The sequence below is a fragment of the Mytilus galloprovincialis genome, chromosome 2 (genome assembly GCF_965363235.1).
Source record: "Mytilus galloprovincialis chromosome 2, xbMytGall1.hap1.1, whole genome shotgun sequence".
Classification (NCBI taxonomy): Eukaryota; Metazoa; Mollusca; class Bivalvia; order Mytilida; family Mytilidae; genus Mytilus; species Mytilus galloprovincialis.
This window is the reverse complement of record NC_134839.1, coordinates 48,886,550-48,909,377: the sequence shown is the minus strand read 5'-3', so window position 1 is coordinate 48,909,377 and position 22,828 is coordinate 48,886,550. Positions and strand designations below refer to the sequence as shown.

Here is a 22,828-nt window from a genome sequence, read left to right as displayed (position 1 = left end):
TCAAGTTAGAGTTATAACATCTCATTTTTTTTTTTAAAGATTTATTGTTGTTAAAAAAAACCATAAAAATGCAAACTGTAAACATGTTATCTACAGACTTTATTGCATAATATAAATGAATTAAAAAACTTTTTCATGAATATTGTCAACAACGCAATTTATACGATGTGAACGATGTAAACAGAAAAGTATAGACTCTAAATACAACATAAACACAATGTTGACACGAGATTGTTAACATCACGATGTATACGATGTGAACAATGTAAACACAAAGGTACAGAACGTATAGATAGGATACAATATAAAAAAAATAACAATGCTATAAAGTTGACATTTCGATGTTGACAATATCGACAAAACATTGTGCACTGGACATACTTCCATCTTACCAAACACTGAAAACTATAATGAATTTCTCTATAATAATAAATATATCCATCAATCAATGATGATATTTTATTCCTTGAAGAATCAAATTCCCCTTTAAAAAGTACTAACTAGTTAATTAATATTATAATTACCCTCAGATATGCAATTACAAATGTCAACATATAGCCTCTCTCTCCATTTTCAGCACCAGCAGGCAAACCTCTATAAAATGAATGCATTGCGTGAAATAAAATTTAACGATTTCCAATAAGCTGTTTATATGACAACAAAAATGATGTATCTGTTAAATTAAGTTAAATATTTTTTTTTCAAATCATAGATTTTCTATCGGTACAATGTTCTACTTACTGATAAGAATAGATATTTCAAAAGTTTGCTGAGAATTTATTTTAAACTTTCTAAAATAAAATTTTCTTACAAGAATTGATTGCAGTATTTCCACCACTTTTTTTTATATGTATAAAATACTCTATAAAATCTATAGGAAAAATATTGTAAAAGAAAACAACTTTAGTTCAGTTGTGTATATTACTTACCCAAATTGTGCAGCAATTTCATATACTCTTTTTTCCTGTGCAGCAACCTCCTGTAATGAGACAAAAATCAATGTATAACATGTCTAGTAAACTGTAAAATGTAAAAAGCAATGCACAATTATATAAGGGCTATTCCAGAAAAAAATGTATGGGGGGGTTGGAAGGCACATTGTATTAATAATACATGGGTAATGGGTATCAGGGCAACTTTTCACACTATAATTCTCAATTACAATTGTCTGGGTGGCGGGTGCTGACAAAAAATGCCTTCCAACCCCCCAATCCCCCATACATTTTTTTCTGGAATAGCCCTAACTGATTTTCCATGGCTTTGAAATTGATGGCCCTGAGCAATCCTGATTAAGGTAACTGCAGAAAAGCACATTGGACACACAAAAGTATAAAGTTGAAGACTTGAATTAAGAAGAAGACAAAACTTTTGTACTACTAAACCATTCAATTAAGTTCATTTTGTCTATTATAGTTTTCTCATTGTTGAAAACTGTACAGTGACCAATAATTGTTTTTTTTTATCTTCCTCATTTGAACTAGTTTTCTCATTGGCAATAATACTCCATTTCCTTATCTTTATATCAGTAGTATATGTGAGTTTGTCATATGTAAAATAACAACAACAAAAAAATCCAAGGAAAATTCAAATAAAAAAGTCCCTTAAAGTGTTCACTTACCTCATTTGTGCCTTCAAACAATAAAGTAGCCACTGCCAACTTGTGAGGATCGAATCCTTTAAGTTTTGTAATGTAAAACTTTTTGATTCCCTCAATAAAACTTTGAAGCAGTGATTTACTCTCTGGTTTTAAAGCACTACCAAATTGGAACTGTTGATTGTCCATTAACCTTATAGATGCTGGAGCACATCGCTGAAACAAATACAGTGACAAATAATCACTTCTATTAGTTTATAAAAACAGGCACAGAATACTCTAAATTAAAAGTTATAGGTCATCATGATTTTTCACTAGTAGATTGTCAATTTTAATAGGAAACTAACAGCCCAAATCAGCATTTTTTTTTTAATTTTTCCCCAGATACTTTGGCTAAGGGTTCTACATATACATGTATTGTCTTTTATATCCTATGTTGACTGTTGGAGTTTTTATAATACATTTTCTGGAATAATGTTTGGTCCATCATACAAAATGTAAAGAAACTTCAGACATATTTTGTAGGGAAAGAATTATCTGTCCTTTCTGATAAAATTCTTAGAAAAGCATAGGTTTTGCTTTGATATATATATATTAAATGTAATATTTTCAATGCAAAATGTTTATAGTTATAGTAAAAATATACATCAGCTCACCTGTCTAGCTACTTCTCTCATACAATTAACTCCATTCTCAAACTGTGGGAACACAATAGAACCATACTTTCTACATGTAGGTATTGGTCGAATCTTTAACGTTACTTCTGTTACTACACCTAACGTGCCTACAAAATTAAAAAAAAATATAAATAAACAAAATATTCTACTATTTCACTTCTTATCTTAAATTGACCATGTATTCAGATAAAAAGAGAGTTCTTTCACTTTCATAAAACAGAAATCAATTTCATAAACATAATTTTTTTTAAAATATACATCTATCATTTACAGTGAAGCTTTTAGACTGAACGATCTTTTCAGATAAAACTAGGTAGATTTTGTTTTAACCAGGGTTAGTTCAAGACAGTTTTCCTTTTCAATAAAATACTTATCTTTCTTTTTTTTTTTTTTTTTAAAGTTGACTGTGTCTTTTAAATTCATATTTCAATCGACATGTACAATCTATAATCATAACCCATTTAACATCAAATACTGTGAATTCATTATTTTTTGTTGCATACCAATTTTTATGGATTTTGTCGGTAAATGTTCAAAGAATTACAAATTTTCCATTAGCTTGTATGCAGAATTTGGCAGATCCGTGAAATTCAATGTCTATAGAAGTGCAAGTTTTGTTCAATCCACAAAAATTGGTACCCACGAAAATATAAATGAATCCACAGTACTACACTTCTTTCTTGCATTGAAAAAATTTAATCATAATAGTAATGTCTAAAATGCACTTGTTTGACACCATGCAATTTACTTCAGCGATGTTCCACTTGTTTCATCAATGTCTGTGTTTTTTTCTATGACCCCAGAGGTCGAATCCTGAGCAGTTGGGGCAAGTATGGACACAATATTCAAGCTGGATACAGCTCTGAATTTGGATTGTGATTAATTAGTTGACACAGCATAGGTTTCTGACACAGAATGAATGTGGTCTTATGAACTTAAATTTTTTTTTGCTTTTGAGCAATTTACTATGCTGTTGAATATTAATCCTCTCAAAGAAAAAAACTTTAAAGAAATTTTCTATTTTCTATGAGAAAAAAAAAATTGACCCCACCCTAATTTTTTTTCACTTCCCCCTTTCCCTTATTCCAAAAATGATCTCAATTCAAATTTCTAATGAAGTTTGCAACAATTACTACTCATTTAAATACATCATAAAATATTAAAATATAAAATGTCATACAGTCATGGTTAAAATTAATATTAATTAATAGTTACTAAATGGGGAATGTGTCCAAAAGGACACAGATCCCCGCTAGCATATAACATTATAAAGGATCATAACTCAAGAACTGTAAAAGTGAAGCTGCCAAAAATTGAACTTAAACTGAGTTTAGAGGTAATTATATCCACATTTCATTAAATTTAGTTCAGACAAACTTAAGTTAAGAATGTTAAGAGAACAGAAACAATTAATTCTTCAATTTTTCCACATGTAAAGGGGCATAACCCTAGAATGGTAATCAAAGTGCTTGTAATCACTGAATGGTAAAGATTGCTTCAATTTATCAGTTGGTGAAGTGAATATTGCATTGTATATTGTATACAGCATTGATTTAAGTTGATTCAACTTTTATTCTGGACAAAGAAAGAAAACTCCAATTTTCAAAGAAGATTATATAAAGCATTGGTTTTAGGTGTTTCAACAACCATTCTGGACAAAAAAAGATAACTCCAATTTATTGACTAGAAACTACAAAAATGCTTGTTTTTGGCCCCCTTTTGGCCCTTTATTCCTAGACTGTTTGCCCCATAACCATTAAAATACATCTCGACCTTCTACTTATGGTATTAAACATTGTGGTACAATTTCAGAACAATTGAAATACTTATACACAACTTATTGTTCTGACACTAGATGAATGCTATTTTTGGGCCCTTTTGGCCCCTAATTCCTAAACCTTAGGGACCATAACCCTCAATCCCAAGCTTCATTTTGTGGTTATAAACATTGACTTAAAATTTTATTGATTTCTGTTTACTTATACTAAAGTTATTATCTGGAAACCATCCATCTTCGGACGACGCTGACGACGTGATAACAATATATTAAAATTGTCTGACTGACCTTCTGACCCCATTATGAAATGATGGATATCCAACCCTGATGACATTCTAGGAACTTGACAACTCTTTTCCATTACACCCTTAGGTGTTACAAACTTAATATGGACGACCTGAAAAAAAAAAGAAACTGTGAAATCATTAAAAATTAAAAATATATTATCCTAGATTCAGTCCAAAGCTTCTATTCTTTACATATTTTACTAGATGGGTCAAATTTTGAGCGTTTAACCTAATGATCTTATACAGCAGATCCTACTGGCTCTTAAAACTCAACCTCTTTTGTAATGTTATCATAATACAGTACAAACCCACAAATATGCTGCGAGAACTCAAATTAGTAAATTAGTAAATGGCCATCTGTTAAATCACCTTCACCCCTCCCCAAAAAAATAAATTGGTTTACCATTACTCCCCAATAAAAGATAATAAAATAAGAGCAGAAATCAATCAAAATCAGTTTTAAACTCTGGCTTTTGCTAGTCTTGTATGTTTTAAAATTTTAGTTCATTGATATGTTTTGGAGTATGACGGCTATTTTCACTGAACTAGTACATATTTTTATTTAGAGTCAGTGTGCAGGTTTCTTGCTGCATTGAAGACCCATTTGTGACCTTCAGCTGTTATCTGCTCTCTGGTTGTGATCTCTTTGACATATTCCCCATTTCCATTCTCAATCTACTTATGAAATATAAATATTATTCTATGAGATCATGAACATATTTGTCAGAAATACATAACTGATGATATCAATAAGCATGATAGTTGAACATAAATGAGAGTAACTCCAAAGTTTAAAATGTGTTCGAAACTTCCGTAAAAATCTTACTATATCTTCTATATTGCCATAGATATTCTTTTTCATGCCTGATGCTCTGGTAGCTACCCATCCTCCTAGAGAACTAAACTCCATTGAATCGGGTTCATGCCCTGTACAAAATCCTTTTTCAGATAACTAAAAATAACAAATATTTACAAGATTGAATGCAATCAAAACATGCTAGTTTTAGTATTCGAAAAAAAAAAAAACCCAACTGTTTCCTAGTGTGAATAAAGCTTTAACATAATAATTTAATTTGGAAAGTGTATCTGGATGATTAATTATTTTTTTGAAAATTTACTATTTTTCACTTCATATTTCTAAAGTCATAAGAAACCTCAAATTAAAAAAAATAATACATATGTTTTTTTTATAACTCAATGGATAGTTTTCATCATAAAACTTATGTACATCTACTTTTTTCTGAAGAAAATTCTTTAATTTGTTCATATTTAGAAGAAGTTTACTTTATTTTAATTGCTTCCTGCAAAGGAAGCAATTCCCCCCCCCCCCCCCCCCCCCCCCCCCCGACATATTTTCCGTATGCTAAGTGACCTCAGTGTGACCCATCTCGTAAAATTCTGGTGATCGCAATACGTATGGATGTCCTTAAAATAAACTATTATCTGATTTTACATGTTAAACACATGCTCAATATCCATGCTTTTTTGTTGATTGTTGACAAACTGGTGACAATTGTTAAACTTCGGCTTCAAAACACAAACTTTAATTACCTGCCATATTTTCACAACAACACTGACCGATTGAAAAAAAATTGACGATTATACGAAATTTATGCGAAAAAAATGATAAAATCTTGCACAGAAGACTAAGTTTATGATGTTTGTATGCATTGGTTCAAGAATTGGAATAACATTATTTTTCACCGGTCACTCGTTTTATATGACTTTAATATTTGATGTTACAATTTGCCTTTTTATGTTCTTAAAATCCGAAATATAAAAAAAATCAATTCAGTATTGACCAGTACAAAATGATAGCAAATGAATTGAAAACAGAACATTTTTTGGGGTATATATTTTAAATCTCAACCTAAATGCCTGACTTACCCTTCGTTCTAGATCTTGACCTATTATGCCAGCTTCACAACATGCTGTTAAATTCTTTTCATCAACCCATAGTATTTTGTTCTGAAACAATAATAAAAGCATTAGAATGTTGCATTTTATTAAGTTATATCCAGACAAATGAATGTATAAAATAACTATTGTTTTCAAGAGAGAAAAAAAATTTAAATCTTTACTTCATTTTAAAATCTAAAATCTGCTGTGTAACAAATGTTCTTCAGTCCTGTTAGTATAATATAAGTGCTTGAATAATACAGGTCAAGTGCCTTAAAGGGAAAATTCGCGATTTTTTACTTATGGTTTAAATATGTTCATTATGACAAAATATATATATTCACAAAGTTTTATCGCTATATGTCCAGTAATAAAGGAGAAATTCAACAATTAATGAAATTTTTTTAACTACTTCCTGTAGGTCGTGACGTTTTCTCCTGGTTTTTGCATGCCGGGATTTAAAATACAATCAGTAAAAGTCTTGGTTTTTAATGATATTTAAACGTAATCGTAAGCGCGCCGATGACTTATGGTTTATCTAATAAACATCCGATAATAAGAAGATAAGACGCACAGACGTGCAATTGTACACATTCATGAGATAAATTTTCTATGTTAAACGTATATATTCGAATTATTTTAGTAGACAACCAAAAAAGTTATAAATTTATTAATTAATGCATTTTCGGACTGATATATGAGGTGAACAAATTAAAGTACAATAAGCTGTAAAGACAATATGTTGGTGTACTCTTATTGACCTTTTACTATCTCTGCTTAGACTAGATTTATACGATGTGTGTATTCACGGTTCTGTGGCAAATTGAATACTCTTAGATGACTGTTGAAAGGTAAATTGTTATTTGCACTTCGGTATTTAACCACGCCTCTAGGGCACACCTTGCCAGGTGTGACTGTCTATTCGGATCAGTGGATTATAAAACAAGGGAGCATTCAATATACACATCTATAATACTAATTCAAGTTTCAAGTTTGTTACAAATAAAAATAGATCGCCGTGGAATTATTTAATTATATTTGCTGTATCATTTATTTCAATTCAAATAAATTAATTTACTAAGTAATAAAATTTAAACAATTTTCGGTTAAGACGGGAAACTTAATTCATGTGTCAGAATGAAATGATATACACCTCTTGTCCTTGATGTATGTCTCATTAAAAAGGGGGAATTAGAAATAGCTTTACCAAAGCATTTTGATTTTCTTTATTAGGCAAAAAATGTACGAGAACACTTACATTTAGACTTTTGAAAGCCATGTATTAATGTATATCTGAAACTATCTGAAGACAAGTAGATAAATCTACCGAAGCGGAGTATAATATGTACGAACAAAGAAAAATACTTTTGTTTTTAAATCTTTGCACATTCATGATTAATTATTGTTATCTATTACTCATTCAATTACTTAATTGGTACCTTAAATATGTCTACCGCTTGGCATTAAAACTCGGTGTAGTAGGAAGGGTTTTATTACATATACTAGATTATATTATTTGGATGAGGATTTGAGCTATCCTATAAAACACATTTATTAGTTAACTACATTCGAGCCCAAAGAATATTAACTTAAATGATTCAATTAACTTTACTCACATATCACTTATATTTCTATCTTATGATTTTTGCGTGCTTGTTTTTATAGAACAGTTTATATATGGTCCAAAAATTTATCATAAAATCATAAATAAAAATATCTTGTTCGGAGAATGATAGTACTATAACAGTGGTTCCAGTCAGTCAAAAGAGTCAGATTTTGACGAGTATGGTCATATTGGGTACGCACTAGAGCCAGGGTATACCGAAGAAGAGCTCCATAAAATGGAAGCTGCAGAAAGTTCCCGAAATCAAGATATCCTTAGCAACCATCGCTAGTTTTTAAAACACAGATTGGTGTTCGTGTACTAACTGCATACTTATGCCGTTATTAACGGAATGTCTATGTTGCCACTAATTTACTCTCTTTGATCGTAATATTGAATTGGGTGAATGCATAAGTAACAGCATCGATTTCATAACAGTTTGTCTGAACCCGGTTGTTCTTGAAACTAACTATATAAGTTTTTTTTAAGTACAATCGTATTCATATTATACATGTTAAATGAATGAACAAATATTAAACCAATCTGTTTATTGTTTTCCGTCCATGTCTGCTCATCGCCAGAAATAAAGTTTGTCGCACGAAAAAATGGTGTTAATTCCAGAGTCAAAATTTAAAGAACTTATTTTCCATGTTTTCTGGTATTGTTCGAAAGAGAATTGACCTAACAGAAGAATTACTATCTTAGGCTGTCAGTAACACATGTAGAGTAGTGGGTCGTTGTTGGACATGCAAATCTTATAAAGTGTATCATCTGTTAAATTTGCAGGTCACTGAAAGGGGAAGTTCCATACGGAAGTAGGTTTTGAGATTGATTTTTTTTTATATCCAGTGACACATTTTACATGCGTATTCTTGAACGTTTGATACATCATTTACTCTCAAATTGCAAAAAACGAAAACTTCCACTTGTATTTATAGTATTTGTTGAAATAGTCCTCGTCTCACAACGTATAATACTCTATCTATTTGACCAACGATGTTCAAAAACAAAAGACAGCGAATTTTATGTCATCTTTCCCTATTTTTGAATGTAACTTATAAGGCTGTTCAACTGGCAAGAATACCGCCAGAGACATATATACATGTCTCTGATACCGCTAAAGCGAACAAGCAGTTTATTCTTTAAATTGCTATCATATCACGGCAAGAAAGAAAATAAATCCCGAAATTGATTTGAAACTTTAATACTCAATAGTTTTCCAAGAAAATACTCACACCCCTTTGGGATTATTAGTGTACGTCCAGTTGCATATATTTTACATGAATGTCGGAACAATTGTGATGATGACGAATTTCTTCCTTTATTCGAGAACAATCTAATTGATACATAAAACTGGGATTTTACTATGTTCATAACTTCGATGAACCAAAGCAAGATATATATCGACCTGTATTTAAATCAAACTGGTTCTCTTCTTCTTCTTCTTCTTCTTTTGGTATACAATATAGTCTGATACATGTATATATTTTAAATTGCACTATAGTTCCGTAACTTTCTATCCAGGCGTATAAGCCAACATCGACAAGTGCGTACATTTTTTAAATCAATATTTTTGGTATGTACCAGTCTGTCCTTTACTATTGACAAATTACATTTTCCCAAATTAACCCTCGGAAAAAATATGTATATAGATTTTTATTTCTTCAAATCTTTTTTTTTTTTTGTGGTATTTTTTATATTTTCATAAATAATATTCTTTACACCAGAAATGTTATTTATAAACAAGCGTACGAGTTAAATTATTGGCATCATATCACTTTCGGACACACAAGACAGAGATGTGTATTATACACCTGATAGTTCAAAATGGAAAGTTATAAGTCTGCCGTGTACACTGATCAATACCTACAGAAGTGAAACGATGCATGAACTTGGAAGCCCGACAGGAAATCGCTTGAATACCCGGACGTGTCACCTGAGTCCTCACACCCCTCACAATACCTTTGGGAGTAATACCTTTAGCCATGCTGGTGATCAGATGAGGAAAGATCCGAATTTATTTGAATAAAGTTTATTACTTTAAAGAATTATGAACGAATTAGATTTTTGAAAACAATTTTCACGGAACACTTATTTATTATTTGAACTGTGACTCTTTAACTAATTCCAATATTAACAGTTTAAAAATAACAGATATATAATAATGGTCATTTAAAAAAAAAAATAAGAACATTTTCCGTATCAAGTTTATAGTTAGTCAGATAAAACAATCGTACGATTGACAAGATATCGACACGCAATTACGACTACATCGGTTACTGTAGTTTTGGTCCTTTGTGTTTTATAGACATATCGTGATTATAATCGTAGAAGATGACAAGATGGCGGAGCGTAGAAAATTGATACTCAAATTTTAAAATCGATGTTGATCTCTTATCTAGCGGAATAAAACTTTAATATCTATAAATTTGAGCCTTTTTATACAGAATGGACATAATATCAATTTTTGATTTTTTTGCGAAGTTTCCCTTTAATACTACTGCAGGAATCCACAGGTAACTAGTTTGCCTTTATCAACTGATTAATTAATCTTCAATTAATGGCAGACAATCATTTAAAAATTCTATGATAATTTGAAACTAATATTTATAAATTATAGACCTTATAGATTTTATCAAGTGAGGAGCACTCACTATCTTGATACTTCTATTTCCATTGTTATTTATTTTTATTTATTTTTGAACTTTTTTTTCAAAAAAAATATATAAACTATTTAATAACTGATCCAAATTTTAGTAAAATTGGGCAATTAGATTTATCCAAAACATTCCACAAGGAAATCAGCCGATGTCTGGAATTTAGTAATATCCTAAAGCTGTTTAAACATTCTTATGACTCCATGCGTTAATTTTCTTAAGTATTGTCTACTCCATATTTATTGTCTTTTGATCCCAGTGCATTTATTTATATAAAACATACATACCATTTGTGATGTGTCAAGGGAGACTATCATTCTTTGTTCTGCTGATGGACATTCTAGAGCAGATGATACACTTGTTCCACCTGAAAATAGTTTGACAAAAATTGTTGATTAAAGTAGGTGAATTTAATATACCTTTTCAAATATTTGTATGAAAAATAATAAGAAATTAAAAAAAAAAATTATAAAATTATAAAACATAAATTATGTCATGTTATAGAGAAATCTGGAAAAAAAATAATTTTTCTCCTTGTAATATTTGCTTTTCTTGGAAAATGTTGAGGCTTCTTTTCAAAAACATATCTTTCTTCAGAATGAAACAAAGAGTTTAAAATGAAGGTGAGATAGGCAGAACTTGTATTTACTAACATCAATTTAAAAGTAGCAAATTGTCTGATAAAAACCCTGAACATTCAAACAGAATTTTATCTTACCTCCAAAAGGAATCAACACAACATTATGTCTACAACAAAGTTCAACAATCTTTACAACTTCATTATGACTGGCTGGAAAACAAAGAGTTATATCTTAGTATACAAACTAAAGTGTGCAAAAAAGCTAAATAATTTAATCTAATTCAAGGCATGCATGTGAATCTTTAAATATGAATCATTTTCTTTTACTTCATTAACATTTATATTCCATTCTGAGATTATAAAGGATTTCAAACAATAATTAAACCTTCTAATATTAATTTATGTATTTATGTGAATGGCAAATGTAAATGAATGTCAACTTTTAAAAATAAGAATTTCCAAATCACCAAGTATAGACAAACATGAAGAACCGGAAAAATTTGAAGGCCTGACAGCACTAGGATAAATTAAAGAACCTTAGTGAGCACGCTCACATACCCCACGTCCCCACATTGTCATTGGAGAAATTAAATAGGTACAAGAAAAAAAAATTGTATAAGAAAAAATATTGAATAATAATTTCCTGTCAATATACATAGTATGTCCTTATTATCTACAAAATTTCATGAAATTCTGTTGTGTGTTTTCAGAGGAGTTGAGATGACAAACTGTTGCAGAAGTACATTGAAGCAAATAAGTTCAAAGGGGCATAACTCCTAGAAAAAAATTGAACCGTAATTTCCTGTTGATATGCACATCTACATAGTATGTCCTTATTATCTACAAAGTTTCATGAAATTCTGTTGTGTGGTTTGAGAGGAGTTGCGATGACAAACTGTTGCAGTAGTACATTAAAGTAAAAAAGTTCAAAGGGGCGTAACTCCTAGAAAAAAAATTGAATCGCAATTTCCCGTCGATATGCACAACTACATAGTATGTCCATATTATCTGAAAAGGTTTCGTGAAATTCTGTTGTGTGGTTTGAGAGGAGTTGCGATGACAAACTGTTGCAGTAATACATTAAAGTAAATAAGTTCAAAGGGGCGTAACTCCTAGAAAAAGAATTGAATCGCAATTTTCTGTCGATATGCACAACTACATAGTATGTCCTTATTATCTGAAAAGGTTTTGTGAAATTCTTTTGTGTGGTTTGAGAGGAGTTGCGATGACAAACTGTTGCAGTAGTACATTAAAGTAAATAAGTTCAAAGGGGCGTAACTCCTAGAAAAAAATTGAATCGCAATTTCCTGTCGATATGCACAACTACATAGTATGTCCTTATTATCTGAAAAGGTTTCGTGAAATTCTGTTGTGTGGTTTGAGAGGAGTTGCGATGACAAACTGTTGCAGTAGTACATTAAAGTAAATAAGTTCAAAGGGGCGTAACTCCTAGAAAAAAAATTGAATCGCAATTTCCCGTCGATATGCACAACTACATAGTATGTCCTTATTATCTGAAAAGGTTTCGTGAAATTCTGTTGTGTGGTTTGAGAGGAGTTGCGATGACAAACTGTTGCAGTAATACATTAAAGTAAATAAGTTCAAAGGGGCGTAACTCCTAGAAAAAAAATTGAATAGCAATTTCCCGTCGATATGCACAACTACATAGTATGTCCTTATTATCTGAAAAGGTTTCGTGAAATTCTGTTGTGTGGTTTGAGAGGAGTTGCGATGACAAGAAACAGGACTGACGGACGGACGGACGGACTGACGGACCGGACGGACGGACGGACGGGTCAAAAACATTATACCCTCCGCAACTTCATTGCGTGGGGTATAATAAAAGGTACACCCAATTTAAGTCATTGAAATTGGTCAAGAAATAATCAATTTACACAAAGTATTAGAAAAGTATTGTTTTTTGCCCCTAATTCTTGAACAGTTAAGAGCCATAACCCCCAAAATCAATCCCAACCTTCCTTTTTCCGTATGGAACCTTGTGGTACAATTTCAGAAAGATCCATACACTTACATACAAGTTATTGTCTGGAAACTAGAAAAATGCTTATTTGGACCCCTTTTTAGGCCGTTAATTCCTAATCTGTTGAGACCATAACCCCCAAAAATCAATCCAAACCTTCCTTTTGTGGTTTCATACCTTGTGTTTATAGTCCATATATAGAGATCCATTCTCTTAATTTAAAGTTATTGTCTGGAAACTAAGTGACTTCAGATGACGACGACGACAACAAATACATGATAACAATATACGACCGCAAATCACAAACATCATACTTTTCATGATTTTATTTAATAATAAGTATAAAATGATTGTCACTTGAGGAATTCTTTATATACAGCAAGCATTATAAAATAAACTTGTACTTACTTGGCCACACCACAAGATCTGGAATTCTTTTAAATTTCCCTTCTCGTAGAAGAAATATTTCATGTAAAGTATGACCTTCAAAACATATAAATGACTCATATGAAATTCACATATCTAAAGAGACAAGGTCACCATTTATTTTGATTCTAAATCAATTGGAAAATCTTTATTCTAATTAAACAACTACAAATGTATTGAAATTTCTCACCAACAGATTAATCTATTGATTTTCTACTTGCAAATTTTTGGAACTAAACATGTGTAATCTTTTGACCTTCAAATCTGGTTAAATATCATAATATATTGAAGACTTAAAAAAGATTATTTAAGCAAGTTTCTGTAAATCATTTTTACACTCAAAACATGTGAATTGTGGTGCTTTCATTTTACAAAAATTGCATCCCTTTTGCCTTAAATTGAAATATCTCAACATCATCTATCTTATACAGACTGTCATTCAAAATTACATAAATTATGATAAATCAAGATCATAAAGTTAAGAAACCAATCCACAAAAAAAAACACTGTTAAGAGGACTAAATTTTGTGTATGAAGTGAATAATCTCACCATGAGCTCTGAAAAGTCTGTCTTGGCAATCATCTGTATTACTTATCCCTGTACGTCTCAGGTCTGACATAAATTCTTCATTTTTTATAGGTGCCTGTATATCTTTAGCTGTTAATTCAGGCTAAAATGTAAATTTCACAATTGTGCAGCTACAATGTACATTGTACCCTTCTTACCAAGAATATATAGATATTGACCTGTAACAAATATAATCCCAGTAGTATCTTTTATTTTAGATTTCTTATTGAAAGGAATGATTAAATTTTCGTTTTATTACAGCTTGCTATACAATAGAATAAACAGCTGCGACACGAGCGCATGATATGCCCGACGTCTTGTGTGGAAGTCTAATGCAATAATCATAAATAGTTTCTGAGAAAGTTTTAAGCAATAACCATATATTGTTTTTGAGACATGGCGAGACATTTGAAAACCGCCACCCTGTTTTTTTTTTTACAAAAAACTAAATATTACTAAAATAAAATTTTGAATCAAAACCAAAAAGTATACAGATCTTTAGATTAATATAACAAAGAAGTGTGTAAAGTTTTAAGCAATAATCCTAAATTATTTTTGAGATACGGTGCGACATGTAAAAAAAAACTCCCCTGTTTCTCCAAAATAAAATTTTGAATCATCACCAAAAAGAATACAGATCTTAAGATTAATATAACAAAGAAGTGTGTAAAGTTTTAAGCAATAATCAAAAATTGTTTTTGAGATACGGCACAACATGTAAAAAAAACCTCCCCCTTTTTTACAAAATACTCAATAACTCAAAAATGAAATTTTGAATCATCACCAAAAAGTATACAGATCTTTAGATTAATATAACAAAGACATGTGTAAAGTTTTAAGCAATAATCATAAATCGTTTTTGAGATATGGCGTGACATGTAAAAAATAACTCCCCATTTTTTACAAACAGACAGACGGACAGACACCGGACAATTGTATACCATAATACGTCCCGTCAAAATTTTTATACGCCCGTCAAAATTTTGACGGGCGTATAAAAACAAAAGATATGAAATTTCCATCCATGACACATAACCTTTTAATTTTTTACGGTTTGAAAATGAAAAGACTCAATATTTCAGAAGTACAGTCTCTCAGATCACTCCTCTCCTGTAGTTAGTACCTAGGGTATATATTGGGTTGGTGTTTTAGTCAATAAATTAAAAAAAAATGTATTGCTTTCCCCTTAAGCCCCCCATAAATAAGATATTAATTATATATTTCCCTTAAATTTCTGAGGTATTAATTGAAAATATATATATGTTATTAAACTGGAGCTGGAGGTAAACATGTTATTTTTCATTCACATTAAAGATTATCAAAATATTGTTCTTCTCTATTGCTACTTTGCAATACCAGCAACTACAATATTTGAGGGTCTGGATTGGGGGGGGGGGGGGGGTCTGTTATTCTGTAAACATTTAATTTTCACCCCTTTTTTCTCTAATCTTTAACCAGATGCTCCGCAGGGTGTAGGTTTATACGACCGCAGAGGTTGAACCCTGAACGGTTGGGGCAAGTATGGACACAACATTCAAGCTGGATTCAGCTCTAAATTTGGATTGTGATTAAATAGTTGACACAGCATAGGTTTCTGACACAGAATGAATGTGTTCTAATGAACTTAAAATTTTTGTTTTCTCTTAGAGCAATTCACTATGCTGTTGAATATTAATCCTCTCAAAAAAATGTTTGAAGAAATTTTCTTTTTTATTTATGAAATTTCAAATGAGAAAAATTGAACCCAATTTTTTTAATCACATCCCCCTTTCCCTTATTCCAAAACTAATCTCAATTAAAATTTCTAATGGAGTTTGCAACAATAACTACTCATTTAAATACATCATAAAATATTAAGATGTAAAAAAACTGCTTGTTATCACTGAATGGTAAAGATTATTTTAATTTATCAGTTGGTAGTAAAAAGTGAATATACATTGTATATTGTATATAACAAAGATTTAAGTTGATTCTGGACAAAGAAAGATAACTCCAATTAAAAAAAAATCTTGCTATTGCACAATATTTTGCAATAAAATATTTCTTGCTTACTATTCTGGACAAAGAAAGATAACTCTAATTAAAAAAAAAATTTGCTATTTCACAATATTGTGCAATTAGATATTTCTTGCCATTGCGCAATACTGTGCAATTGAAAAGACTTGCTATTGCACAATACTTAATATAATAATTTTAGATCCTGATTTGGACCAACTTGAAAACTGGGCCCATAATAAAAAAATCTAAGTACATTTTTGGATTCAGCATATCAAAGAACCCCAAGATTTCAATTTTTGTTAAAATCAGACTAAGTTTAATTTTGGACCCTTTGGACTTTAGTGTAGACCAATTTGAAAACAGGACCAAAAATGAAGAATCTACATACACAGTTAGATTTGGCATATCAAAGAACCCCATTTATTCAATTTTTGATGAAATCAAACAAAGTTTAATTTTGGACCCCGATTTGGACCAACTTGAAAACTGGGCCAATAATCAAGAATCTAAGTACATTTTTAGATTCAGCATATCAAAGAACCTAACTGATTCATTTTTTGTCAAAATCAAACTAAGTTTAATTTTGGACCCTTTGGACCTTAATGTAGACCAATTTGAAAACGGGACCAAAAGTTAAGAATCTACATACACAGTCATGACAGTTAGATTCGGCATATCAAAGAACCCCAATTATTCAATTTTGATGAAATCAAACAAAGTTTAATTTTGGACCCTTTGGGCCCCTTATTCTGTTGGGACCAAAACTCCCAAAATCAATACCAACCTTCCTTTTATGGTCATAAACCTTGTGTTTAAATTTCATAGATTTCTATTTACTTATACTAACGTTATGGTGCGAAAACCAAGAAAAATGCTTATTTGGGTCCCTTTTTGGCCCCTAATTCCTAAACTGTTGGGACCTAAACTCCCAAAATCAATACCAACCTTTCTTTTGTAGTCATTAACATTGTGTTTAAATTTCATTGATTGTATTTACTTAAACTAAAGTTATTGTGCGAAAACCAAGAATAATGCTTATTTGGGCCCTTTTTTGGCTCCTAATTCCTAAACTGTTGAAACCAAAACTCCCAAAATCAATCCCAACCGTTCTTTTGTGGTCATAAACCTTGTGTCAAAATTTCATAGATTTCTATTAACTTAAACTAAAGTTATAGTGCGAAAACCAAGAAAATGCTTATTTGGGCCCTTTTTGGCCCCTTATTCCTAAAATGTTGGGACCAAAACTCCCAAAATCATGACAACCTTCCTTTTGTGGTCATAAACCTTGTGTTAAAATTTCATAGATTTCCATTCACTTTTACTAAAGTTAGAGTGCGAAAACTAAAAGTATTCGGACGACGACGACGACGACGCCAACGTGATAGCAATATACGACGAAAATTTTTTCAAATTTTGTGGTCGTATAAAAAATTAACCCCTTTTTTCTCTAATCTTCAAAAAATTGACCCCTTTTTTCTCTCTCTTCTTTTTTTTTTTGCCAGTTATTCTCTTATCTTCATTTTTTAAGGGCATTACTCTTTAATCATTTAACCCAATCAAAACCCTCATATTTATAATTTAATCTGTTAAAATATCTTTTTCCATTTTATTCTAATATATATCAAAGTAAAAAGACTGGACATACACATGTACTAGCTTGTGCATTTTTAATTTATTTTTATCCAGCCTGGGAGTGTGACTGGTCTTTAAAATTGTGGTCTGCATACTTGGGAAGTGTAAGTTCAAAGACTTGCACGTTCTTAAATGTCTGAGGAGATAATATTTATACTTTGGTCTGGTGAGAAGTTGTCTTAGTTATTGCCAATCATACCATACTGACATACTATAAGTAATGGCGCTGAATAGTGTGAAGTACAGTATATATATATATATTTAAGGATCAAAAGGAATTAATTTTTCCGATTTTTTGGATAAGCATTGCTTCATGGACTTTTCAGAATTCATCTTCTTGTCTATAGAAAATCAACATAATCATGCATTTTTTTTGTCATTTTTAAACAGCATGGCCTTTGTGATATTCACTACTGAAAATTTACAGACCAGTAATAAATTAAAGTGTATTTAGTCAAAATTACCACCAAGACAATGCAAGCATGAATTTCTAATGAATCCCTTTTAGAACAATAGCTGAAAAATATGTGAATCATTGTAAAAGTTATATCCCATGCAACTACCAATCACTGCTGTTGTGGTATTAAAGAAGTTATATATTGCTAACATACATAACATACCTGTGCAGGTGTTTTATGATCTAGACTTATCCCAACTGTAGCCATCATCCATTCTTTTAACATAGGCATGGTCTGTCCACTAAGTTTGTATCTGAAATATACAATGAATATACAATGAATATACAATGAATATACAATGAATATACAATGAATATACAATGAATATACAATGAATATACAATGAATGATACCATACAACCCAATGACCAATTATCTATTGATTTTTTCATACTTTGTTCTAGTATATTGAAATTCAATATTTCAATATTTTATTGTAAAGCAACACTCAGGCACAAATTTCAAATGAAAAAAGAAGAATGTATCCTTTCATATTTAATCTCTATTAAGATTGGAATTTCTTTAGAACTCAGAAGCACTAGTGAGAGTTCAGTATGGTTTTCTACTTCAGATGTAGTGTTTAAGCTTCATATGCTTTAGGATCAAAAACTTTTTGAACAGTTTGAACATTATCTGGAACAAATGGCTTGTACAAATCTTCTGAATCACTCTTAGAGAGATATATATATGCAAGTGTGGTAACTATGGTTTAAGTTAACACCCAAATAATTTTAATACAAGATAGGAATATCCATCTTTTCAGGTGTGTCATGTGTGTGGAAAATTAATGAATTGTGCTTTTTTATTTTTGAGATTTCATTTATACAATGTTAAATTGTAAAGTTTAATGAAGTATTATGTTTTTGTAAGGTGTACATTTGGTGTAGGGTTCAGGAATGTTTAATATACCCATAAACGAAAATAGTGAATACCCAAATTACATGAATTACCATTGGTTGTATAATTAAAAATTTTGGTTTTGATGACCAGTCCCTACTAGTTGCCTATTTTTTTTTTTAATATTTGACCTGGTCATACTTTACCTTTAGAATATACAGATATATAGGGTTCAGGAATGTTTAATATTCCTATAAACGAAAATAGTGAATACCCAAATTAAATTGAATTACCATTGGTTGTATAATTAAAATTTTGGTTTTGATGACCAGTCCCCACTAGTTTCTTAAATTTTTTTTAATATTTGACCTGATCATACTTTATTTACCTTTAGAATAGACAGATATATTTTGAAACTAAATCACCCATAAATATTAGTATTTGCTGTAAAGAAACAAACTAAGAGTAATTTCAACTGAATCACAATTCATATTCAGCATACATGACATATGCACAAAAATGTGTATGCACACCTTTCTCCAGTGAACTCTACTTGTCCATCCTTGTTGACCTTGAACTTTGAATCTTTGTATCCCCAACCATTCCATTTCAATACTTCTTGTCTGAAAGTAAGTAAGTTATTTTCAAAAATATGTTTAATCTTTTTATGTTTTTAATCTGTTTACATGCAAGCCTTTATACTATAATCTATATATTATATATATATAATCTATATATAAGTACGTCTGAGTCGGGGACAACTCTACAACAGATTTATCCATCGGATCACCAGCAATGATTGTGATACATGGCTGTGTACATTATGTATATACAACTCGTCTAAACATCAACCCAACAATGTTAGATCTGTAAATTTGCTTTTGCAAATTTTTTGTTCTTCCCTCGCCAGGATTCAATCCCATGCTACTGAGAGATAGCATGGGTTCGAATCCCATACATATATATATAATAAGTTACAAAGAAGAATTCCTCATCCCTCCACATATACAACAACATTCTTCACCCTTTTTTGTCCTTTTTTTTTTTCCTTTTTATAAATTTGTATTTTTTTTTGTGTTTTTGTTTCGAAATATTAATTTATTTATTTTTATTTTTTTTCTGTATTACATGTATTATTATTATTTTCTTTTTTCTTCAATTTTCCGTCTTTTGATCCATGTATATAGAATAATACATGTAGGTAGTTTCTAACAGGCGAGTTTAGATTTTCCACATGATATAGTCAGTATCAAAAACGAAACTACCTGTTATTCTGTTTATCGGTAATTATGATGTCACACAATGTATTGCCTAATATTTTCAGTGATACAGCCAGTACGTTGATACTCGAAAATATTACGCAATTACCGATAATTATATATATCATGTATATACTAAATAGATATACCATTCTATACATGCATGCTCATACATATATTTTTGTATTATATTGCTATAAATGTTAAATGGAGAAGACTTCATAAGTAAGCATTTTGACTTTCACTTTCAAATGGACGTCAAGTTACGAGAGAGTTCGTGGTCTCGAGACTCAAATATGCAAATATTTATATTTTTTCACCTCCTTTATAGGAGATAGATGATTAACATTTAGTAGCCAACCATGATTTTTCACCTCCTTTACAGGAGATAGGTATGAAGCATTTAGTTCTGACCACGTTACAATCGGAAGCTCTCGGACATTTAGATAACTTGCATCGTAAATGAACGAGATGTTACATTATGGTCATTTGCATAAATAATTACTGTTTTCTCTTGGTCACGTGATAATCTTTGAAAATGAAAGGCAAAATGCGGAAATCGATGGGTCACTGTGAAAACTGTCTAATGATGAGAAAATAAAGGTTGGCAGGTAGGTGAAACTTACATAAATGAAGAGATAAATGAAAAATGAACAGATTGATGCCTGATTTATATAATTCCAAGGCCGTCAGTCGGCACCAGAAGCGACGAAGCAGCGCATCTATTTTGGGTGGGCAAATATATATCCACTTTTTGATATGGGACGAGCTCTGACGTCCCACAGCCCCAGCTTGTCTGGCAAAACAGCCGTTGGACGTCAGAGTAATCTCGGACTATTTCTAGCGATAATTTATCATATCACTCTACTGTGATGAGTAGGAAATTATCAGTCGGTAAGATTAAAGGAAAATTTCCAACAATAGCAATAATGAACTTTAATTACCCTAATTTTACACCAAGACTACCATGTTACATGTACATGTGTTGTGAAATAAAAAAATGACGAATATCGTTAAAATTTCTTGTCAAATGATGTTAACAGTAATTTTTGGTGCATGACAAAACAATTTTTGCGGTCGTATAAAAATGAACACTATCTTTTAAACGTTAAAAAAATCGACTGAATTTGAGGAATAACGTTATTTTTTTCCATAAATGATAAAAAAAACGATAGTTATTTGAGGCCTCTGACTAATCATGATAAGGATATTTTGACGAATAATGGTAAAATTTTAACCAATTTGACGCTAACGGTGGCTGAAAATGACCCTTTACCCCAAACGGTAAAGGGCATTACTACGCTCTTAAAGTCATGAAAGTAGTCTATAGTATTCTCAGTTTTGCAAAAAAATAAAACAAATATATATTATAATGGTTTTTTGGCATAATAAATTCATGTCACTTTCTGAAAAATTGACCACTTGCTGATATTTATTTGGATTGTTGTACCATGTTGTTTTGCTATAACACTAGGAACAGTAACAACAGAGGCGGATTTAGGGGGGGGGGGGGGGCAGGGGGCCCGCCCCCCCTTTTTTGGGAAAAAAATTGGTGGCTTATATATATGGAATCACTGAAGCGTGACTGGAGCAGGCCCCCTTTGAGGCAGTCAGTGGGCCCCCACTTATGAAAATTTCAAGATCCGCCAGTGAACAAGCATAGTAAAATTTCCATGCTTGTGTTATATCACCTACCGGCGTTTTGGCATTGAAGGGGCTTCATTTTGACCTGCAACGTTGTTTTTCTCTGTACCATTGCATTGAGTCAAGCTGTAACAATTGCTTGAATTTTCACAAATGTGCTTGTTCACAACAGTAAGCCTGTCCTTCGACATGTTTCTTATATAAACAGTGCTAGTATTTGGACCGATCAGAATCAGGCGTTGGTTCAAAGGTTTGTTTGAAGAAAAACACAGAGACATTCGAAAATCGTTAATACCAACTCGGACCATTTAAATTCGTCACTATACTGATCCCCTGCGGAACAGTTTTAGTTTCATTCCCCCTAACTAAATGGAACCTCAAATATATCAGATAAAGTTGCATTATTTTCTTATTCATGGCCTCAAACGCAAATAAAGTATTTAATTATATAACTGTCCTTTCGCCTAAGCATACGTGTCTAAATATAAACATGAAACATATCTACAATGAAAAATAATTAATTAGAATCTTTCATATCACAAAACAATATTGACATACTATTCGTTTTAAGGCCTGTAGAAAAAACGTAATGCGTTTACAATAATTATAAACTTATACAAAACATGTTCACAAAGTAGGTCCAGATCAAATCATCAGTTAAGCACCGGTGGTAGTGTGCTCGAGGGGACGAAGCCTCCAAAAGCTAACGAGTTATCGATATTGAGAAACCTTGCCTGTCATTAAAAACTCGTCAATAGCAACATACTACATTATTTATGTATGTGCCTGTCCCCAGTCAGGAGACTGTAATTCAGTGGTTGTCGTTTGTTTATGTGTTACATATTTGTTTTTCGTTCATTTTTTTTTACATAAAAAGGCCGTTAGTTTTTTCGTTTGAATAGTTTTACATTGTCTTATCGGGGCCTTTTATAGCTGACTATGCGGTATGGG

At 31.2% G+C, this 22,828-nt stretch overlaps 1 protein-coding gene across 1 annotated transcript in view; it reads right to left on the bottom strand.

Annotated features, from left to right (window-relative positions):
• LOC143063744 (alkyldihydroxyacetonephosphate synthase, peroxisomal-like) overlaps positions 1 to 22,139 on the bottom strand; it is a 28,146-nt gene extending 6,007 nt beyond the window's left edge. Inside the window, exons 1-14 of the mRNA XM_076236106.1 lie at positions 21,929 to 22,139; positions 19,508 to 19,597; positions 18,300 to 18,390; positions 14,032 to 14,152; positions 13,464 to 13,538; positions 11,213 to 11,284; positions 10,782 to 10,861; positions 6,223 to 6,303; positions 5,162 to 5,287; positions 4,337 to 4,445; positions 2,251 to 2,378; positions 1,619 to 1,810; positions 930 to 979; positions 525 to 594 (exon numbers count right to left, since the gene is read on the bottom strand). Of these exons, the coding sequence (XP_076092221.1) occupies positions 525 to 594; positions 930 to 979; positions 1,619 to 1,810; positions 2,251 to 2,378; positions 4,337 to 4,445; positions 5,162 to 5,287; positions 6,223 to 6,303; positions 10,782 to 10,861; positions 11,213 to 11,284; positions 13,464 to 13,538; positions 14,032 to 14,152; positions 18,300 to 18,390; positions 19,508 to 19,597; positions 21,929 to 22,068 (1,425 nt within the window). The 5' untranslated portion in view covers positions 22,069 to 22,139. The remainder of the gene's footprint in view (positions 1 to 524; positions 595 to 929; positions 980 to 1,618; positions 1,811 to 2,250; positions 2,379 to 4,336; positions 4,446 to 5,161; positions 5,288 to 6,222; positions 6,304 to 10,781; positions 10,862 to 11,212; positions 11,285 to 13,463; positions 13,539 to 14,031; positions 14,153 to 18,299; positions 18,391 to 19,507; positions 19,598 to 21,928) is intronic.
• Positions 22,140 to 22,828: the final 689 nt, after the last annotated feature.